At 36.3% G+C, this 24,260-nt stretch overlaps 1 protein-coding gene across 1 annotated transcript; it reads right to left on the minus strand.

Annotated features, from left to right (window-relative positions):
• Positions 1–3,282: 3,282 nt before the first annotated feature.
• KRTAP26-1 (keratin associated protein 26-1) lies at positions 3,283–20,367 on the minus strand. Its single transcript, XM_071214491.1, is given in 6 exon segments — positions 3,283–3,600; positions 3,603–3,967; positions 12,501–12,663; positions 14,803–14,938; positions 18,105–18,198; positions 20,256–20,367. Coding segments are annotated over 6 exon segments (1,188 nt in total).
• Between the last annotated feature and the right edge of the window lie 3,893 nt (positions 20,368–24,260).

The following is a 24,260-nucleotide window of genomic DNA, read 5'->3' on the forward strand; positions in this document are numbered from 1 at the left end:
ATCCATGATTAGTGGCAATGCTTAAATGTGTGTTCATCAATTGTAACAAATGTAACAAATGTACCACACTAATGAAGGATATTTTTAAGGTGGGAAAGTTTGGGAGGGAGAGGGAGTAACATTTATAAAATTTGAAGTTTTTTTAAAAAAATAATTTAATTAAAAAATAAAATGAAACCTGATTCATATCTTGCAAAACCAAATATCATATGTAGAAGAATGTATAAATATTAGCAGTAGGCCTATCTAATCATGGAATATTGGACATAAAATTCACCTTAAGTTCTAGCTCTTGGAATTCTGAACTGTGGGGAAAGAAGTGAATACCTGTTTCCACTCAACCTCAAAAAAAGCAATATAGAATAAAATTTCAAATAAAGAAAAATATGTATTGCTCATCAGTACCATCCTTACTTAATCTTAATACCTAATATGCTAGTTTTCACAACCATTTGATCAAAATGCAATTTACTTCTATCTAAATCAACAAATATTTACAGATAGTGGAAAGACAGTCCTCAAAGACCTCAAAGTCTAAAGAAGAATTCAGAAATTGAAATAAAATGATAAAAATTAAGCATAATATACCAATACAACACCATAGTGAATCTAGAAATAGGCTCATCCATATAGGGATATTTTATTTAGGACAAAAGGGGACTCTGAACTACCAAACAGTATGAAAAGGAGAACTTAAAACAAATGGTACTGGTTAACTGGAATTTTGGTCCCTACCTCACACCATGTACATATGAATATAAACATCAGTTTTAGACTGATGGTATGTTTAAATGTTGAAGTGAAACGAAAATTTTTTAAATTTAGTACAGAATAGCTTCATGAATTTGGGATGGACAAGAATTTCTTAAAGAGGAAAAAAAAACTAATCATAAGGGAAATGACAGATAAATTAGACTAACTTAAAAAAAAAGGAACTCTCATTAATCCAAAGATACCATTAATAGAGGGAAAGAATAAGCAATGGTGCAGAAGAAAATATTCAAAATGCATATAACCAAAAAAATCTAATATCTAGGGGGCATAAATAATGATTTCAATCCCACGGAAAGACAGATAAGCCAATTAACACATGAACAAGGTAGATGAACAATTACTTCATAAAAAAAGGATATTCAGATGACCAAGAAACATTTTAAAAAGCTTGCAATCTCATGAGACCTCAGGGAAAGGCAAAATAATCTAATTTGTTACAAACACACATTCACTAGAATGGCCAAAATTGAAAACACTGACAATTCTGAGTATTGGTGAGTATGTAGATAATTGGAAACTTCATACCCTGATAGGGGAAATCAATATTGATATAATTGCTGTGTATAACTTTGTGGTGGTGTTGACTAAAACTGAATAGTCATGTGCCATATAACCTAACAATTCCACTCCTCAATATGTTACCAAAAAGAAATATCTTCATATATTTATATCAAAAGATAGGTACAAGATTAAAATAATGTTCTATGCACTGTCTGAAATAGATCCAAACTTGAAACAACCCAGTCAAATGGATCAACAGTGAAATGGGTAAATAAATTGTGGTATACTAATTATTTGAATACTATACATAAGAAAAATAAAGAGACTATTGGTACATATAACTGCATGGATGAATTTCACAAACTTAATATTTATGAAAAAAGCCAAGGACAAAAGAATGGATATGTATGATTCCATTTGCATAGAGATTAAGAACAGACAAAACTAATAGATGGGGTTGGTAGTCAGAATAATGACCACATCTGTGGATTTATGATTTATACACAATTAGCATGCATACTATACTTCAACTAAATACTCATCTAAAAAAATTTTTTTTAAATTAACTGTCCTGCAAACTTAACAATAGAAGGACATTAGAGGTAAAAGTCATGCTGAGCCAAGATGTGGCTGGTAAGTTTTCACAAAAGGTAAGGTACAGATGTTACAAATTGGAACTGCTGAGGGGACACAGGCAGGTAAGGCAAAAAGAATAAGAGTGGACTTAAACACAGCAGCATGAACATGATGATAAAGGGCAACCAGCATTCTGCTCCAGCACCAGGGTGGCCACAAGGAGAGATGTAGACAGTAGGAATTCAGGCACATGCCTTGTCTACAGGGAAAAGCTGCTAGTTAGTTCTGCTGACCATTATTGTTGTTTTTGGGTTCAGACACAGTTTCTAGACATTACAGTTTCTCAAAAGGCTGAGCATTAATGTCTTTGCAATTTAGTTTTAATTTGTGAAATCTATTACCCTCTAAGCCATTTTTATGTTGAGTGAGACAAATGCATCTTTAACCCACATGTGTCCCTTAGGTTTAGAGTGCCTGACTTCTTGCTAGTAGACTCTGCAATATTCAGAATCATCTGGTTTACCTCTGCATCCCTTTTCCCTGGTCCAGTGTGCCTTGGCACAAGGTAGGTGGACAATACATTTTCTACTGAATAACTCAATAGGCTATAAATGGCTTGGAACTGCGTTTTAAATCTGAATATGAGAGTTTAAGGCTACACAGAGCAAAATAGCATGCTGGTCTTAATGATGACACATAAATGTAAACGAGATTGCAGAAGCTTAAGGTTAACAATGTTGAGCCAAGGGATGAAGTCAGAGAGGGGGGAGGGAGAAAGACAATGAAAGAAACCAGACCTCATGCTAAAGGTTTAGATTTTTATACAGTGGGAATATATAAGCCATCATAAGTTTAAGCAGGGGCAAGAACCGGTTCAGTTTGCAATTAGAAAGAACATTCTGAAGGAGATGTGTTCACTGAAAGAGAAAGGAGTAAGAAAGATCATTCTTAAATTTGTCCTTTAAAAATAATTTCCACCAGCAGCTTCTTGCATCTCTCTAGAAAAAAAGATCAAAGGCCTAGAAAGCAGCTTGTGAAATAGTCTCTTGCTGTCATGTATGAACATGTGGTTAAGTAACACCTGTCCTATTCATTTATATTGCAAGCAGTTGAGGTTGGTAATTTCTGTTTAAAGATAATGCAACAAAGACACACTGGTGAACTGGATTCTTAATTCTGATTGAATCTATTTTATTGCAATATGAACCAAATAAATTCTTCCCACACGAGTATCATTGAATATCATGTAAACAAACTATCTGATGTTAAGGAGACATGAAAACAATTAAAAATCAGGAAGAAGCAACTTGCATTACACAAAGCACAGTAAAACCAAGAAAAAGCAGTCATTACTAGGAAAGCAGCAAAAAAGTCCATGGAGTATGGTTCCTCAGCATGCTTATGCTCTGAAATGGAAGTTACCAGCCAGTCCTACACTGCAGAGCAGGATGGACGGCAAGTGCTGAACACATAAGTCAAAGGTTGGCAACCATAGGAGAGAAGCCACAGAGGTCTGAGGCTGCTGGACACAAAGCTAAGCAGTTGAGGACTGCAGGCCAAAAAACCTAAGGGTTGGCATCTATAAGTGAGGAGGCTCAGGGGTTGGCAGCTGTCAGACAAACAGTTTAAGGGTCGATAGCCACTGGGCACTCAGTCCAAGGACTGGAAACTGTACAGCAGGGGTCTGAGTGGATGGCACCTATTGGGTACATAGCTCAAAGATCTACAGGGTACTGGACGGCAGGAGCTGACATGTAGGAAGATGCAGGAAGAAAGGTTGTTCCTTGGCAGGGTCTGGGAACATAGTATGCAGTGGAAGAGCAGCAAGATGTTTCACAGTCGCTGGGCTCACAGATGGCTGGCTGGCAGCTGGTTGGTTCACTGCAGGTCTCTTTGGTTGGGTCACTACTTGTCTCTTGGCAGTTGTCCAGGAGCCAGGTACTGCCTTGACAGCTACTGAGTAAGTAGAAGGCATCTCCATAGCTCACATTGACAGAGCAGAGGGCGATTGAGGAGGTGACAGGAATATGGCAGGAATTTCTGAGTGATCCCAAGCTGTAGTTTCTAGAGCAGCAGTTGTGGCAAGACGTCGTGAGGTATGGAAAGCAGGTTGTGGCTCAGTGGAAAGAAATGCCTCAAGTATGACTGTGTCCCTCATTTGGCTTGATCCTTTATATATAGATAGAAGGTGGTTCTGTGTACAGACTCTCTTCTTCCTTGTTGGTTGAGGTTACATCAGAACTTTTCATTAAAGTATAAGAAATGGAGTTCCCATCTGACATAAAATTGGATGTTCCTTACAATGCCTTCCACCAATGAAACATGGCGATGTACCCATGTGACTGAATTTTAATAGGATTGCTCCTTAAAATATCCAGCCAAAACAGACACTTTAAAAGGCCATGCATTTATAACCACCATTAAACAAACATTCTTAAAATTCCTCTCTTGGAATTGTCCTTAAACATTTAGCAAATTCTTTGATTCAGTGGCAAATTGTCCCTTTTCAGGAGAAATTCCATTCTTTTTTAGAAATTGCCTAATGTAAGTAGCTTGGAAGCAAATGTGTTGAAAAAGAAAGTGGGTACTTCTATAATCCACATGGTTTGAGACAGAAAGACTATAAAATTAGTATACTATAGAAAAGCTTGATGCACCTAAATTTGGGCTTTGTTTTATTTGAGAATACCATAATATTATAATAGAAAGTGGCTTCCCCCAAAACTTCTTTATTTGCAAAACCTGTTCTCATTTTTTTTTTCCATTTCAGTAAACGAACTAATTGACTTAAGCTGGAAGCTTGGTTTTTGTTTGAGGTTTTCTTTGATATAGATAATAGCTTTGGGCACAGTTAAAATTATGGCTCCTACTATGAACAAAAGCAAATAAACAGGTTTCTGAAGGAAAGTTGTGTGGCATGCCATTTTTTCCTGACTGTAATAGGCCTGACTTATTTTATGGAGCACACATGTTTCAACCGAAAACTTGGTTAAAATAATATATAATGATTATGACATGGACTCAGTTTTGTTTTTACCTTGGTTGTGACACCCATTTCAACAGAGGCATTCCTAAACTGCTTTGCACAGGCAATAACATCAGAATAAATGTGTAGTCTTTCTACATGTGTGTATTTTGAGGACTATTTGGAGATGAATTTTCTGGTAAGAATGTTTAAATATTGCATGATCTACTTAAAACAGTAAAAGATAGATTATCGAAATAGTTTTTGTTTAACTTTAGCAGTCTCAATTTTTCATATACCTGCATATCCAGTGGCTCCAGTGGCTACTTTACTAGAAATTTAAATTATCTGCTGAATCTACATCCCTATTGCCTTTGGCTGGAAGTTCTATTTAAATCACAACACTGTCTTCTACTTCACTTAACAATAAAATTACCCACACTTATCATGTCTCTCTCCAGGAGGAAAAGAATTTCTGAAGTGGAAGTTTTGTCTCTGAATGGGGCAATACAGACCTATTTTATTGACAGGGCTAACAAGATTAAAAGAAAATGAAGCACAGTCTCTGAGGTTCTTTTCCAACACATTGGAATTATATCAGTGTTTTTGGCTGGAGGCTATTCTCCTTTCACAATTTGCACCTAATGTGTTTGAAGATCCCCAGGATTTCATCACCTTCTTGGCACTCTGTACAAAGCTGGTAGAGTCTTCTTGTGAAATCCTGGACACATGAGCTGAAGAGCATTAGTAACAGGTAAAGCCATCTTTAACTGAATGTTTATCAAAATTGTAAGTTGATGCTTTATGTCTTCTTTTCTATATTATTAGCAAAAACCTAACATCCACACCATTGGTACACCCACACTTAAGTGTGTCTGCATGTAAATGCATTGTCTGTGTAGTAGATATGTTAATGTTTTTCCATCACAACAAGGAGTGTGGGAAAAGAGGCAAGGTAACTATCATTTATGTAGCTCTTACTATGTGATAAACCATGAGGTATAAGCCCCAACAGTGGAATTTCACTTTATCCTCACAATTCTAGATGGTACATTGTACTACTCCAAGTATTTATAGGGAAAAATTTGAGATTTATTAAGTATGGTAATTAATATCAAGAAAAGCATCTGAAAAAAAATGCTCCTTGAGTCCCCAAACATTTTTTTGTCCCACTTTCCCAAATGGTATTATGAGAAGTGCACTAACATGGTCATCTGGTATTCATGATACTCTGGGGAATTTTCATAACTTTCTGAACCCCAGTCCCTATCAATATCATTCTAGGAAAATGGAAATACTAATACTTACTTTTCAGTTACATTTAGAGGATTAAATATTTTGAAATGCAATGAAAAAGTTAATATAACTGCGAAACACTAAACAAGAATAAATATCTTTTGTTTGTTTGTTGTTGTTTTGCTTTGACATCCCTATGTCATTCTAAAGAGAACTGCCTTTGGGTTTTATTCCTTTAGAGTGTTGCCATGAGACTGTTTTGTTTCTGTTATAGAGAGGTAATCTGTAAAAATATTCATAGACTTTCAGAAAATATGGTGTCCTGAAAGAAAGCTGAAACTTAATATGAAATGCATTGAACCAATGTTCTTCAGTGATGGTTGTGTCACCAAAATGGAAGGACTTATTTGGTCATAACATCAGGTACCTCATTAGCAGGTATCAATAAACTATAGGTTTCAGTCTCCTCTTCTGACATAAGAGCCCAGGAATATTTTGAGGAACTTGGTATCCTGTGTGCTCCCCAGATATACCTACATTGTTGTTTTTCTTTCAAGGAGCCAAGGGTTCTTACCACTTCTACTCTAGGGGTAGAATTGCAGACTTTTCTCTCTTGGGTATAAAGAATCCTCAAAGCATTGCAACAATAAGGATATGACAATAAATGACAGGCACCTCATTCATTCATTCATTCAACAAATAAAATACATGCAAAACCTTATGACAGATGCAGGGGATGATAACAGGAAAAGATTGGTTTCTGATCCCCAGATACATCCAATTGTGTAGGTGTGATAAAATGGATACACAGTCCATGGCTGGCTGTGTATGCCAACTTCTGCAAATGAGGTACAAAGAAGAGCAAACATTGCTCATTGGCTTTATCTAAAAGCCAGTGTTTGAAATTGATTTTTGAAAGATGGGAAGAAATGATTGGTGGAAGAGAAGGAAGAGAAGGACACTTCAGACTGGGGCAAATGTTATGGAGGCATAAGAAAGAAAGCACAGTGCTTTCAAAGGAGGGCTCTTGGAGGGGAGCTGTAACTAAACTTATATTCATATGCTGAAATATAAGTAAACCTCTATTCCCTCAATCATCCCGTAACTTGTTGACATTTTGTTCTATAAACATGGTAGTCCTATAACTGATTTTAAGAAAAAAATGCTGAAATTAATCAATACATTGTGAAATTTAACCTTTTTCTAAAATGCAACACCAAGTGAAATGAGAATGTATTTACTGTAATGTTTTTATTCCCTTGACTCCATATAAAGTTAATTTTGTTTATTCATCCATTTTTTTCCTTCCCTTATCACTGCTATCACTCAGGTTCAGAGATTTGCACATTTTTGATAATTGCATTCATTTCTTACTGGCATTGTTAACTCTTATACCTATTGCTTTATATTTATCCTGAATCTTGGATTCAGATTAATACTCTGAAAAATAGTTTCATAATATGACTCTCTTACTCAAAAGCACTGATGACTTCTGTTTGGCAAAAGAGAATGGCCCAAACACTTGCTTGGCCTACCTCTGCTTCCCAATAGAGATCCTCTTTTGCTTTTTGACTTGCTGGCTTATGTCACTAAATACTCCAAATTATATCATGTAATATGTTCACTCATTCTTGCCTTCCTCTCACTTGGAGTAATTGCTCTCTAATATTATCCATTATTCAGACTTCACTATATTGCTCTATTCTTTGTTAATTCTTTCCAGACTGTTCTAGTTCATCCTTTCTGGATCCCAGAAAATTTAATGATCTTAAGCAAACCCATTTCTTTACCTGTAAATGCAAGGTAGATAGGTCATTTTGATTAGATTCAGTTAAGGGGCCTTTGATTGGATCATTTTCAATTAGACCACTTTAAGGTCTTAATTGGACTTCTTCAGTGAGGTGTGACCTAGGTTGGGTCTCTGCCCTCTTGCTGGGTATTATATGAAGTGGGAACCCACAGAGAGAAAGATGCAATGAAAGGGAGCTCTGCCATTTTGACCGTGTCGTATGAGAGAGAGGACTTCAGGTTTGCCTATAGCTGCAGAAAGACAGATAAGCCTGAAAGGGTCAAGGAGACAAGGCCCAGGGAGAAATGCCTGATTGCCCACAGCTGAGCTCAGGAAGAAAGTGGAGCCAAGGCTGAGAAGAGAGGCCTGTAAAGAGATCAGCCACATGCTTGATCACCTATAGCTGACCTTGAGGAGACAGTGATCCCAGAAGGAAAGCAGAGTTCAGTCACCATCTTGTCCTGCCACTTATCAAGACACCAGGGTCACCAGCAGCTGACTTTGGTGAGAAATAATCTTTGATGGTGCCTTGATTTGGACATTTCATAACTTTGGAACTGTAAACTTTTACCCCACATAAATTCCTTTTGTAAATCCATTTCTGGTGTTTTTGCATGTGCAGCCTTTGGCAAACTAATACACAGACCATTCCTATTAACATTTCTTTAGTCTTTAAATATTTATAATTATTGCTGCCTAATTCACACACACACATTTACCTTGAAAGATAAGCATTTTTTAATGTATTTATCTTATTTTCTCAACTATATTATGGGTTCTTATTAGCCAGTATTTACTGAGTCTTTATTAAACACTTAACTTTTCTAAGTGATTTACGTGTTTTAGATTGCTAAGCTGCTAATAGAAGACACCTTAAAATGGGTTGGCTTCTAATGATGGGAATTTATTAGCTTATAGTTTTGAGGCTGAGAAAAATTTCCAGATCAAGCCATCATCAAAGTGATGCTTTCTTCCTGAAGACCTGCTCCTTGTGACCCTTGACTTCTCTTGCACATGACAAGGCACATGGAGGCATCTGCTGGTCTGTCCCTTCTCTTATGGATATCTTGCTTTCAGCGTCTTGCATGGATTTTTCTCTTTGCCTGAATTTCATTCTCTATGAAGGTGTTCTGTAAAAGGTTTAGGATCTATCCTGAATGAGGTTGGTCACACTTGAACTGCAGTAGCCTCATCAAAAGATCCTATTTCCAATGGATCCATACCCATACCCACATGAATGGTTTAACCTTAAGAACATGCTTTTCTGGAATACATACAGTTCAAAACCACACATATGTATTAACTTATGTCTCCTTATAGCATTTCTAAGAGAGTAGGTGTTATCATTGTTCCCAGCATTTTGGGAAATTTAGCAGTCTTTAAAAATTATTTGTTGACTAAGGTAGCAATCACAAAACACAACTTGGGTTTTCCTTATTAATGGAAATTGACCTGTACTTAATCCATTAATCTCTTTTATGCATCTTTCTCCCCATTTGCAAGGAAAGTCAACTTTCGAGGAATATAAAAGAGCATGAGTATAGAGTGAGGCTCAGTAGGACTTCCTGTAATTCACCAATTTTTCTCCTGCTCATTCTAATAAGCCCAATTAATATTCACCTTAGCTTGGCCCAGAGGAAACAACCAATTTTCTGAAGTCAGTCCTTTGTGTACCCAAGTGAGCTAATAATAGCACCTCCTGCTGGGTGCTCTATGTAAGATCATTGAATTTGTGTAAAATCACTGAAGTATAGTCATTTGGAAAAATTGAGCAGCAATATGGAGTTGTAGGTTAATGATCAGTGTATACTCTTTCTATTGATATATTTTTAAAAAGATTTATTTATTTATTTATTTATTTATTTTTGCCCCTTACCCCCCTCCCACCCTGCTGTTTTTGCTGTCTTATGTTGTCTTCTGTTTTCATTTTCTCTCCTCTGGGATTCACTGGAATTCAATCCTGGAGACCCCTGATGTGGAGAGAGGTTCCCTGTCAATTGGGCCACCTCAGTTCCTGGTTCCTGCTGCGCTTCACCTTGACTCTCTCTTTGTCTCTTTTGATGCATCATCATCTTGCTGAGTGACTCACTTGCACAGGCACTGGCTCACCAAGTGGGTATTTGTGCTCACCACACAGGCACTCATGTGGGTACTGGCTTACCGCATGGGGGCATGCTTTCTCCTTTTTCACCAGGAGGCCCCAGGGATCAAACCCAGGTCCTCCCATGTGGTAGACAGAAGCTCTATCACTTGAGTCACATCTGCTTCCCTCAACTGATTTTTTTTAACATGATAAGTTTCTTGAGGGTAGAGACACTGTGGTTCATACATGGTTTGAACCTCATTCCCACTTAATTCATACATAAGAACCTCCCCCAGATGATGTTAGAGAATGATATTAAAGATACTGCAGGTGTCCTATTATTCCTAGGTAAGCCCTTTTAGTTTTGCAAGGGATTTTTCAATTCTTCTTTTTCTCTTTACCTATATTTTTAAAAGTTTTACTGAGGTATAGCAAACCATGAGATCAGTTTTGATACATGTATACCACAAATCAAATAATCATATTAATTACTCCCCCCCAGTTTTTCCTATGCCCCATTATAGTCCTTCCCTTTCACCACTCTCCATCTCACCCTTCAATCCCAGGCTCCCACTGATCTCCTTTCTGTCATTTTGGATTAGTTTGCATTTCCTAGAATTTCATAAAAATAGAATAATCATTTTGTCTGGCTTCTTTCACTCAATAGAATTATTTTGAGATTCATTCAGGTCGTAGCCTATATCAATGATTTACTCTTGTTATTGCCATGTATTCATGCCATTTTATGAATATAATGCAGTTCATATATCAATTTTTAGCAATTACAAATAAAAGTTCCATGAGCATTTGTGTGCAAGTGATGAAGTTCAACTTATTCATTTCATTTATGGTTTATATATTTGAAGTAGTGTTAATATTTAAAATAATAAAATAACGTATCAAAGATTTTCTATCTTTTCTTCATTAAGTATTTAAAAGCAAGCTTCTGTCCACACCAATATTTTAAGCCATTATCTTAATGATCATTGATGAAAAATTCCCTACATCCAATGATTATTTTTGCCGTCAGTCATAAATCCATGGCACATTTGACATTGTTATCCATTTTCTACTTTGAAACCTTGTTCTGCTTCAATTTCAGTAGTGCTCTAACCACACATTTTTGCTTCTATCTCTCTGAATACCTATACTATCTCTATATCTGATTAATTTTTCTTCTTCTATTCCCCAGACTATAGATCTTCCTTAATACTAACCATCTTCCACATTCTTGTAAATCTGCAATTCATTGATCTTCTTAAGATTTCAGTTAATATCACTACCTGTTTTTTCCTAAATTCATAATTACAGGCTTGCTCTATCTTCTGATCTCTATTCTGCCTTTGCAATTATCTGTTAGACTCTTCCACTAGGACACCTTACACTTCAAATGAAATATTTATATACATATAGTGTTGCCTTCAGCAATGAGTGGAGTCTCCTCATCCAATCAATTGGATGCCTTACAACAAGAACTGAGGATTTCAGCATTCAGAAAGAAGAATTTCTCTCTCTATTTCAGCCATCCAGATTTTCCTAGGAATTCAGTGTCACCTTCATTAAGTTTCCAGCTTGCAATCTGCCCTGTGGAATTCATATTTGCCAATCCCCATCTCTTAATATCCTTAATATTTCCAGATCTACATATATGTGTGTGTATATAGATAGTCTGTTCTTTTCTATTTCTCTGGAGAACCCTAATAAACCCACTGAATAAAATCAAATCTCTGGAAGTTGGCATTCAAAAATATTCAACCTTTGACTCCAACATACCTGTGTCCTTCAGGTCTTCTTTATATGGAACTTTGCGCGACTGAATTGCTATTATCAGTAAATGTCTCACTTCTGTTGTTAATTTCCTCTTTGCTGACTTAAATGCTCTTCCATCCTGGCTCAATGTACCCTCTTATCCTACTTATCCCTCATCCTACTTATTCCTCATGGCTTAGGTCAAACAAACATCATTACTACCAGGAATTCTTCACATCTTTCCCACCAGAAGTAATTTTTCTCTCCTCTGAACTCTTTACTACTTCAAATATCTTCTATTATATTGAGTATTTCATCCCTTAAATTTTATTCAATTTACATCTCAATTTTTCTTCTCAGTCATAACTGTTTTTAAGATATAATAGCTTAATTTTTCTGTGTAATGCTGAAAATATCCTATTTGTTAACTATTTCTGTAAATATTTATTTACTTGATGAGTGAATGCCTTAGTCATTGTTTTCCTCTAAGTTCATGCATTTTATTTTCTCTAACTTTATCTCAAATACTTCTTATATAGTATTGAAGACTTCCCTATAGATCAACATATATAATGATAAATAGCTGCTGAAGAAAATTGATTAGGGATTAGAAGAATCTGTTTTATTTTTGGTTATATATTCTGATTGTTCCTAATCTGTTCATTTAGATGTAGATGTATATGTTCAACCAGTTTGTGCCTTAATTTTAAAAACCAAAATCTATAATTTTCTTTGGCTTTTGGGAACTTTTCCCAGTGAAAGCAATTTACTATAAACCTCCCAGAAAAAACAAGGCATTGATCTATTATATTGTTTGTTACCCAAACCTTGGATTTTCCCATTCATCACACTTTTCAGACAGGAAGAATGCAGTTCAACTTCTAGGTCACAGAGAACAGAGGATCCTTGTTCTGTTATTTCCTTGCATATCACAAGTAGCTCTCTTGGTCTCTTTTTATTCCAGGAATACAAGAACTCTGGGTAGAGAGTCTACAGTAAGACATATCCTTTTAGAGTATAAAGGTTTTATTGTTTTTTCTTTTCTTTTCTTTTCTTTTTTTAAATAGAAAGTGGGATCAAAATAGCAATGCTATGACTTGTCAGCTATTCAGCATTTCCACTAAATTCAGTAGATTCTCTCTGGGTGTTTGGCCCCAACAAACCTTTATCCTGCCAAATAGTACGGCATTCAGGGCCAAATGAAGACTCTGAGTTGACTAAAACACTTGTTTCCTCTGTAGCATTATTTTATTGCACTCGTAAAAGATAGAGAACCACCCTTCTTCAGTTGAAAGACTGACATTTAAATGATTCAATTCTTTATCCTGACCTGTATTTCGGGCCATTCACAAGCTGGCTCTGATAGAGTAGCTATCTTCATTTTTTTCCTTAAAGCTGAGGAGATTTTGTGATGTGTGTAAGTGTGCGTGCGTGTGTGTGTGTGTGTTTCTGCTAATTTTCTCATAATATTTGAAAATTCCTCACCTGTTTCCTCAACTAAACTTCCAGTTATGACTTTATTTTATCTTCAGGGAGTTTAATTTGTATTAAAATACATTGAAAGTATAAAAGTTGGTTACCATACCTAATAGCCATATTTTATTTTCAGGTTGAAATTAGGAAAGGGAGATTTGTTCAACACTCACCTTATCTCACCAAGAGTCCTACAGGAGAATGTAGGGCCATTCTGTAAAGACCAGAAGACACTTTTTTATTGAAATGCATATAGATCAGATCATGTACCAAATGGCCATTTAGACTAAAAAATTCCAAATCAGTAAATACCTTGAACAATCGCTAAGACTGTTGAAGACCTAATTTAAAGATAAGAAAGTAGTACCATTCATAATATTAATTATCCAGTAGCCAACATTTCAACATCAGGCTTGAGCATGAATGAATTGTAATATATACATATAATATTCCTGCATATAAATGAAGAAACAAAAAACAGAGACTCAAGCTACAGTGACCATGGGTATCATAGAGCATTTGTCAATTATTCTGTTTGCCCAGTTATAACTTTCAGTTGGTGTAACAGCATGGAAATTAGGGCACATCAAGAAAAGAAATAATTTCTATGTCCTGAAATTCAAACCATAAAAAAGTGGCTGGTTTCTTCTATGAGAGATTTCATGCAATTTCAGCAAAAAAGAAAAAAAAAGGTGCGGGGTGGGCAATAGGCCAGCCATCCACTCGTGTCCTTACATACTCACAGGCATTTTCATCTTTCTACTGGGCAACAAGAATATGATATTGATGGAGACGAGACTTTTTTGAAGAAGGAAGACCATCTAGCTGGCTGATGAATGGAATTTGAGGGAAGTCCATGGGAATCAGTAATTAATATGTTGATCACATTGTATGGCCCCTGGGGCAATAAATGGTCCTCCTCTTTTTTTTGCCTTAAATAAGAAGGAATTAAGAAGGTGATTGATGGCCAATTATTGGGAAATAGGTCAAGGCCAGGTGACCTAACAGTGCCTTGACTGTTCTTAACTGTCCTTTGAGCATGGGGACAGTCACGTTTCAAGTTCTTCCCCCAAAGTAATAACAAGTACATAAATTCATCTGCGAGGACAGAAGTTTCTGGCTCCTTTTAGATAACATTTATAGAGATGTGAACCTAGACTGAGCTTGAAATGAGCAGAGACCAGTTAAATTATTAGAACATGGGTTCTCTTAAGGGGTAAGGAAGGAAGATACTCTTTCTTATTAGGGAAGAATAGCAATCACCCCTTCTGCAGCCTAGCCTGGAAAGGTAAGGGTAAAATGTCACTGAGTTTTGGCAGTGGGTATTGAGGGCTGTAAGGAAGCTTTTGTTCACTGGGGGAAATTTACCTGAAATAGCCACACTGTATTGGCACAACAAAGGTGAGGCATTGACTGCTGTGGATTGAATTTATAATGCTGGTGAAGATGACCCACTGTATACTGAGAATCTGACTAAGAATTCTAGATAAATTATTGCAGTCAGACCCACCACCTTGGAAAATGTCTCTAGGCTCTATGTTGAAAATGAGTAAAAAAGAGATGTAATTTGATAAAGGAGCCAGATTGAGGTGTGCACCTTAAAATGTGTTGCCACTCGACTTGGATTATTCCACACAGCTGTGACTCTGTCCTTACCCTTGGCAAAGGAGAAAGTTGGGAGAAGTTTACTTCCCTGGGGTAATGAGGGCAGCTTGAACCTCCACAGCTTATAGCACCAACTACATCCTCGGCTCCTACTGCACGATCAGCAAGGGAGAAAGGGCAGAAAGCCCTAAAGTAAAGAAAAAGAAAAACTGCACCCAGAATAAATACTCTAATAAGCCAGGTGCCAAGACACCAACAAAAATTACAATCCACACCAAGAAACAGGAAGATATGGCCCAGTTAAAGGAACAAAATAAGCCTCCAGGTGACATAAAGAAGTTGCGACAACTAATCATAGATGTTCAAACAAATCTCCTTAATAAATTCAATGAGATGGCTAAAGAAATTAAGGATATAAAGAAGACATTGGATGAGCACAAAGTAGAATTTGAAAGCATACATAGAAAAACAGCAGATTTATGGGAATGAAAGGTGCAATAAGTGAAATCTAAAAAACGTGGGAATCATATAATAGTAGACTTGAAGAGGCAGAAGAAAGGATTGGTGAGCTTGAAGAAATGGGGCTCTGAAAGTGAACATACAAAAGAACAGATGAAGAAAAGAATGGAAAAAAATTGAACAAGGTTTCAAGGAAATAAATCACAGCAAAAGATAAGCAAACATACATGTCATGGATGTCCCAGGAGGAGAAGAGAAGAGAAAAGAGACAGAAGGAATATTTGAAGAAATAATGGTAGAAAATTTCCCAACTCTATTGAAGGAGATAGATATCCATGTTCAAGAAGCACAATGTACTCCCATCTGAAAAAATCTGAATAGACCAACTCCAAGACACATACTCTTCAGAATGTCAAATGCCAAAGACAGAGAGAGAATTCTGAGAGCAGCAAGAGAGAAGCAATGCATAACATATAAGGGATACCTAATAAGATTAAGTGCTGATTTCTCACCAGAAACCGTGGAGGCAAGAAGACAGTGGTGTGATATATTTAAGATACTACAAGAGAAAAACTTCCAGCCAATAATCTTATACCCAGCAATATTGTCTTTCAAAAATGAGGGCAAGTTTAGAATAATCACATATAAACAGAAACTGAGAGAATTTCTAACCAAGAGACCAGATTTTTGGGAAATTCTAAAAGGGTATGCTAGAGCCTGTAAAGAAAAGAAAGGAGAGGACTACAAGAGAGTATAGAAATGAAGATAATATCAATAAAAGTAACTAAATGTGTCAAAAGAGTGGTGAAAATAAAATATGATAGATAAAACTCAAATAGCCAGAAATAAACTTAACCAATTATTTAAAGCACTTGGGTTCAGAAAACTGCAACTCAATGTGAAAAGAAATTTTTTAAAAAGGCCTAAATAACTGGAAGAACATTCCTTTCTCACGGACTAGAAGACTAAGTATCATTAATATGTCAGTTCTATTCAAATTGATATACAGATTCAATGCAATCCCAATAAGAAGTTCATCAGCATTTTTTAAAATTGAAAACATGATTATCAAATTTATTTGGAAGGGTAAGTGGTCCTGAATAGCCAGAAACATCTTAAAAAGGAAAAGTGAACTCTCATCTCCAGACTTTAAACTATGTTATCTATCTATAGTGGTAAAAACAGCGTAGTACTGGCATAAAGACAGACATGTAGACCAATGGAACCAAACTGATGGTTTGGAAACAGACCCTCACATGTATGATCAAGTGATTTTTGACTAGCCTGTCAAACTCACACAGGTTGGGCAGAACAGTCCATTCAACAATGAATGAACTGGATATCAATAGCCAAAAGAAGGAAAGAGGACCCCTATCTCACACCTTACCAAAAATGAACTCAAAATGGATCAAAAACCTAAAATAAAAGCAATAACCATAAAACTTCTAGAAGAAATTGTAAGAAAATACCTGGTGGTAGGTGGTGGATTCTTAAAGGAGATAAGAGGAGGACTGAGATGGACTACTGATGTTTAATGTATGTAGCAGTTTTAATTAGCTTTACAGTAAAATTTTGGAAATGGATAGAGTGGATGGTAACACATAGTAACAACTAGCTTACAAATGGGGATGTGGCTGAAAATGGCAGTCCTGGTATGTAAATGCCAATTAACAGAATGCTAGAGAATATTCTAGGAACAGAATAGCACAAAACAGTAAACCAAGAGATGAATGAGAATTGTGGTTGATGGTGCAAGAGTGCCCTTGTTAGCTAGATCAAATGTACATCACTATTGCAGGGTGGTGGTAATGTGGAGAAGCTTGGGAAAGATACAACTAGAGTGACCTATGGGCTGTGGTTAGCAGTAGTAATATAGTATTCTTTCATCTATGCCAAAGATGTACTGTGTTGATAATGGGGCAGTATGGAAAGTGTGTGCTAAATGTACACTATGTATGTGGTAAAAATCAGATGATATTATATTACTTGTAACAAATGTTCCACCACAGTGTGGTGTGTTGATAGAGGGGTGTTGTTTGGGAATTCTGCACATATGCATGACTGTTTTATAAGTTTACAATTTCGGTCATAAAAAATATATTTAAAAACTAATAATAAGGTGGGTTGGGGGGAAAATACACCAAATATAAGATAAGGACTGTAATTAGTAGTAATATTTTGACAATATTCTTTCATAATTTGTAACAAACATCTCATGACAATGCAAAGTGTTGGTGGAGGGTTGATGTATGGGATCCTGTAAGATGTGATGCATGTTTGCTTTGTAAGTTCACAATTTTTGCTGTACATTTATTATTTATGTATGTTCATATATAAATGATATAAAGATAATAATGATAATGGGGGGGTTGGGGAAAATACTTTGGTTAGTAGTAATATTTTGGCAATGCTCTTTTATCATTAGTTAAAAAGGTTTAAAAACAATGCAAGGTATTAGTGGTAGAGTGAGGTGCGAGAGTCCTGTATGATGTTATATATGTTTGTTTTGAAAGTTCACAACTATTACTGTATACTTATCATTTACATATATTTATGTATGAGTGATATACTTCAATAAATTTAAAAAGAAATGTGTTGCTGCTATATGTCTCAAGCCTGAGGTAGTGTCTACTACCTTTTAGAATACAAACCCTATGTTCCCAACTGGAAAACAATGTTGCTGTGCCTGCTGGGTCAAGGAATTCCCAAGGCCTAAATAAATATCACCAAAGATGATATTGTCTCTCAATATAGGGCATCGGGTGGAATAAAAACATTAGAAATGTGTTTGGTTAAGCCCTAGCTAATGCCTCTATGCTCAAAACTGAAAGTAAAACACACATTGCTACCAGCACCAAGCTGGTCTCTTGCTACCTTTCTCTGACATCACCTACTTCGAGGAGAAAGATGATTCGGCGTTAGGACCAGTGACTCTCTTTCCCCATGGGAGATAGAGGTCATATGCACTTGTTTGAGTATGCTGAGGACCTTTGGGGAAAATAAGAACTCAAACTTTTAGACTCTTTTAGATACAAGGGCCCGAGAACCATCCTGCCCAGTCCTGTGTGGGGAAGGAATGCCTGAAACCAGTTAATGAAGTTTAGGAAGCTATTACAAGGAGAGGAGAAAATAATGTGATATAGTACATGGGTGAACTTTAGGCCAAGTCAATGTGCTATTGCCTTTATATCTGTATAACTTCAGACATTGCAGTACTTTATGCCTGTACCTCCCTATTCCATAAATTACAGAGGGGATTCTTCTTATCGTGAAGAGCTCCATGTATTGAAATAGTTGTATCTTTGGAGCCCCTTTAAGCTACAAGTCCCCGGGACAGATGTTTTGTTGATTGGAGTCTCTGGCAAAAGGCAGCTTCAATCTACTGAAGGATATCTGGAGTCCTGTTAACAGCAGTCTTACTTGAATGCTGTATGAGACACATTGAATGGATTTGATCACAACCTGTTGGTCAGATTAACTAGAATGACCAATGGAAAGACACATGGGAAAATTCACCAGAAACGAAGACAGTGCTGAGACAAGTGTTAAATATTTTTTGGGAAAAAATTCTCCATGGGTCTTTTGCATTTCTGCATGTCTTGAGAGCTCAGTTTCTGGTTGCATTTTTTTTTTTTTTTTCTGAATTCAGTTTTCAAGCGTTTTTGTATGGTAACAAGATTTGGAAAAAAAGAAATAGTGTTTCCCTCTAGGGCAAATGACAGGCATGTTTACTGTGCGTGATAAAAATAGCCAGGCTTTGTAAATGCACAGTTCCTCTTCTTACTGCATATATAGGTGTCACCTAGCCCTCTTCATATTGCTCTCTGGGAATTGGGGTTTAGAGAACTGGTTCAAATCCTCACTAACACACTGACTTTTGCTCTTGCCATAAGTAATAAAGGCCTTTGTTGCTGACCCAGGAGTCTCCTGTCTTCTGCTACCATTCAAGAAACTGACAGGCTAACTTTTTAACATTTGAGTAGGGTAAAACTCAAAACTTTCACTGTTCTTAATGCCTCTTCCAGTAGATTTCTGTCTTCCAGTAGAAACTGTAGTGCTGTAGTGTCATGATTATGACCGACAATAGGTTTTTTTTTTGTCAATCATTTAATGACACTGATTTTTAGTAAAAATACAGTAATCATAATGGTATTGAAATAATAAGCAATTTTGTTCAGCGGGAGATAGTAGAAATTAATCCAAGCTATTAGACGATAAAGCACCTTAATGCCATATTGAAAAACCATTTAATGGCTTAAAGGCTATTAAAAGAAAAAGCTGACAAAGTGAAAGAACAAATATAAACTTTAGCTTAGAAAATAAACAATCTTAAGGCTGAAGAGTAAAGTAATAGATGGGTATGACACATTTCTTTTTTACATAATACAGTCACATATCATGGTCTTCTAAGTTAAAGAGACAGTCCATCCCCTCCAACTAAGACAGATATAAATGTTCAGATACTGTATTTAAGAATTGTCAACTCCGAGGGATGACTCAAAATCTCTAAAATGTGAGATATAAAATCAGGGGTGAAGCCCATTTGTTGACACGCAAAGACATTCCACTAGGGGTCAGCAGCTTCCAAGTCCCAGTCAGGGATGACTCGAGATGGCTGGGAACTAATAGCCCTAAGTCTCCTGAATCCTGGGATGGCAATGGCTGTACATGTATAAAAAAGTTTTGAGAGTAGTTTGCTGGTTGTTGGGATAATAGACTTGGGAAGAAGAAGCCAGATGATGATAATGCATCTCAAGCAGGGGGATTTAGGGAGTGCTCTTATAGGAGCTGAGGACATAGCATGCTAGTTGGCAGCTGGTGGTTCCCCTCAGGTTTCTTGACAGTTGTTCAGAAGCTCAGATCTGCCATGACTGCTACTGGCTGGCTAAGCCGAGGGCACCACCAAAGCTCTCACAGAACAAATTGTTTTTAGAGGAGATGACAGAAACATGACAATCACCCCTGAGGGAAGGACAACTGTAGTGTGCAGAGCATCAATTATTGATGACCTTAGTTTAGATTCCAGGCAAAACACCCACACTTACTTTGTGTTAGTTCCCCTTCTTTGCTGTAGCTTCTAGGAGTTTTTAGTAAAGGGTACTGGCATCCAGTGCAGACTTTAGTCGTATTAATTGTTTCAGAAATGTTGATGCACATAATTCAGATATTTCAATATCAGGGAAGACTACATGCAGCCATAAAAATAATACGTGGTTCTCCAAAACAAGGGACCTATGGTCTCATTTGCCATTCAACCAGCCATGCATTAGAAAAACAATATTCCAACCTTCATTAAAAGAAATTTGAAATTCTATGGATAGGTTAATGGCTATTAGAGCTGGCATATTAATTTAATATAGACTATTTTATGACCCAATAAATGTTTTTTTAAAAATGTGTTTTGTACATCTTTTAAAGTACATGTAAGGATCATTAAAATTACCATGCTCAGTACATTTTAATATTTTTAATAAAATTCTTATGAGAGAAGATTTGGGGTACGGGTAATGGAGTGCTGGAAGGAGAGTCACAAGGCTTGAATTCTAGACCCAACTCTGCAGATAGTGAGCTGTATGTACTTGTATAAGCCATTTACCTTGACAGGTATATTTGATCAACTCTATAATAAGTGAAGCTCACTAAGGGTCTCTTAGACATTTAGAAATAACTGTATTCTATTAAAATGCAACCATGAGAAAGTATAAGAAGAGAGCATTAAAAAATGGGCAGTTGGTCTTTGCCACACATCCCTAGACCATCAGCATTTCATTCAGCTACCTGATGGAGAACAGGGAAACACTCATCTTTGATTGGACACCTGTCAGAGGAAAACATGGCTATGGCTGGTATTTGCCTTTGGAGAAAAGTTCAGTAGGATATTGTTTTTTGATTGCTGAACATTCCATTTGCAGCTTTCAGGCCACAGAGCAATGGTGACCCCATTTCTCAAGATCAATGGTTTGCTCTTTCCAGACATTGCCTGGATGAAATCAAACCAGACTCCTGGGGACCAAGCCACCAGTACCTGCAAACTCGGGGAGATGGGAACCTGCAAAGAGGTCCATTTTAAGCAATTTGGCTAACAAATGTAGACTTGGAAAATGAAAGAACTATACTGATAACTGTTACCATCTTTTGGAAAACATGAATTTCTCTCAATGTTAATGGATATTCTAACTTTAATCCGATAAGTACACTTGCAATCACAACCCTGTACTGTGATTTACTGTTAATGATCATGAGCTATATACTTGTAATATTTATATGTATCAATATAGTTAAAATTTAAAATGTATTCATTTCACTCATCCTTACAGTTTAATTTGGTAAAATAAGAAGTTTAGAGGAAGGAACTTTGGTCAACATCTATTATCTGTTTCTTAACATAAAGTGTCAACATGAATGTAGCTCATGCCAAGAAAGAAACAAGAACAGTTTAATAACCCTACTGTAAACTTTGACTGGGTTTACAGAGGAATAAGACTTTTTAATCCAGGTGTTACACTTGCACAGACAATTTAAGTACACAGCATGCAACTCTCCAGGAAGGCATAGTGGCAAGACAGTACATGCTTAAGGAAGTTGCTATTCTTAGCTTTTTCTTAGAATTTCAGTCTTTTCTCATTATCATTGTCAATTAGTACTTACAGAACTCCTGCAGGGCACTGGCCTTGTACTTAAAGCAATAGCCTATTGAGTAATGGAAAATAGAAATTGATCTAACCAGTGTCTGATATTTACCCTGGAGATTTCTTTGTTCTTCTGTCTGGCTGCAGCTACATTGGTTTTGCCTCTGGGTTTCCAGGAATAACTCTTTGGATCCCATTAGCAAGTTTGTTCCCGTGAAGCCAGAGGAAGTTATACAAAAGTCACCCAAAGGACTTAGTACTCTATGAGCACAAAACATTTGTTGTTTGTTTTAATTCAGCTTTACATGTTTACTATATTTTTCGTAATCTGCCTATGTTACTTTGATTCCTCGTCAAGGCCATAGCTTTCATATAACCAGTAGTGGTGAGTCATTATTTGTCTAAAATGTATAGTGCTCTTGATTTGAATTGATCCTTCCTTTCTTAAACATATATATATATATGTGTATGTATATATATACATACACACATAATGGCAAGCAGAGCTAGGGAACGATATTCTGGTCAAGAAAGTTGTGTGTGGCTTTGCTCCAACATGGAAAAAAACCTTGTCCTAATATCCCATTAGTGGCTATGGTGAGCCTAAAAATTTCAAAAGGAATATAATTTAAATAAAAGGGGGTGGAGACTAAGGGGCATGTAAAGTGAAATTGTTCACATTGAAACAAGCTCATTGTATTGTAGAGGAGTCTATCTCCACACCACCTAAACACATTTCCTGACTCATAGACTGTTAATTTCACATGATTCAAATTTCATCTTTGTCCTTTTAAAAATATATTCCAAGTGTATAATATTTTGCAAACTCTAATGAATATGTGCTCTTCCCTTTTTTTCATTTACTTCGGAGGCACAGACGAGCTATTAAGTCAACGAGACTTAGTTCTCTGATGGTCTCCTCTCTGACCTCACAATTAGACCAACCATTTTTAATCAAATTATTTGAGCGGACTCTCCTACACATTGAAAAGGGATTTCAAATACATTTGAGTTCTCTAGTGACTAGAAGTGTAATGTAATCAAGATAGTCAGGAGTTGATTGTTCAAGCTCCAAAGTGTAATTTTCTGGGTTAAAATTTTAGCTCTATCTTTTATTAGCTGTGCCTTGTCTTTACTGGAAAAATTGGGGATTAAAAAAATAGTACCTACTCCATTAAGTTATTTGGATTTAAAATGATAAATTATTTACATAATGTTTGGTAAAAAAAATAAGAACATAATTAACAGGAACTATTTTACACATCTTGGCAAAGGCAAGAAAATGTACTTGACCTTCATAAATGCAGGTAGTTAAGACACCCCTGTTTGAAAAAAGATAATAATATCAGTACACAAATCCTATCAGAGTGTTTCTGTTCAGGAAGGAAGATTCCCTTGATATGTGAATTATTTTCTGGAGCATGTACTAGCTGCATCCTTTTTATATTTTGGGAATTCAAACAGGTGTATAGTGGGTAAGCTTCTGCATTTGAATTCCAGTAATACATAGAATACCAGGTTCTTGTCTCATACTGCTTTAGTCCTTTGAACATAGAATGGATATTTTTTCTTGGCCTCTATCCCAGAGTTTGAATCCATTATAAAACTATCATAAGAATAAACTGGGTTGAGGCCCAAGACACAATTATTAGATGAAATATCAAGTAATAATTAGCATATATTGCATACTTATTATGTGACAGACTCTCCACTAAGCATTTAACGGGCATGATGCCATTTAGTTATCATAATCATCCAATGAATTGAGTATAGAGACATAATACAACTCTATAATACAACAAAGGAAATGGATTCTCAGAAATATTAACTTGCCCCAGGACACACAACTAGTAAATGGCAGAACTTGGATTTGAATAAGGTCGAGTCATAATCCAAGGCTTAAGTTCTTCCTATGACACTAAATTGTTAACTATGTTGTCACCATTTCTTACCCAAAATACCGAAAGTCTTTAGTAACTTAGTCTATATTATTTCTCTCTATGGAAACTAAAATGAGCTCCACGTTGAGTTAGATGAGATACTGTTCCGTTCTTCAGCTAATTTTTCCTTAGGGAAGTTGTTAAACGCAGCCTGAAAAAAATTAGTTAAGGTCTTGAACGAGTCACCGAGTAGACTGTAAAATGAGAATCTTATTTAACATGGTTGTCCCTTATTCCTGGCCCCCTGATCCATGCATTCCTGGATCTCTACCCAGCCACATTTCACCAAAGTCCTGTTTTACCCACAAGCTATGACCATTAAAGGAGCATATATTTGGAAGGCACGTGAAATGTATTTGTTTTACCCCTTCAAAAACAGTGGCCCCAGTGAACTGTGCTTTTCCTAGACAACCAGATTTTATCTGGATTAATAACAATCTTCGCTGTGAACCAATTCCATGACAACTGGGACTGGAATCCA

This window comes from Dasypus novemcinctus, chromosome 4, assembly GCF_030445035.2.
Source record: "Dasypus novemcinctus isolate mDasNov1 chromosome 4, mDasNov1.1.hap2, whole genome shotgun sequence".
Taxonomy (NCBI): Eukaryota; Metazoa; Chordata; class Mammalia; order Cingulata; family Dasypodidae; genus Dasypus; species Dasypus novemcinctus.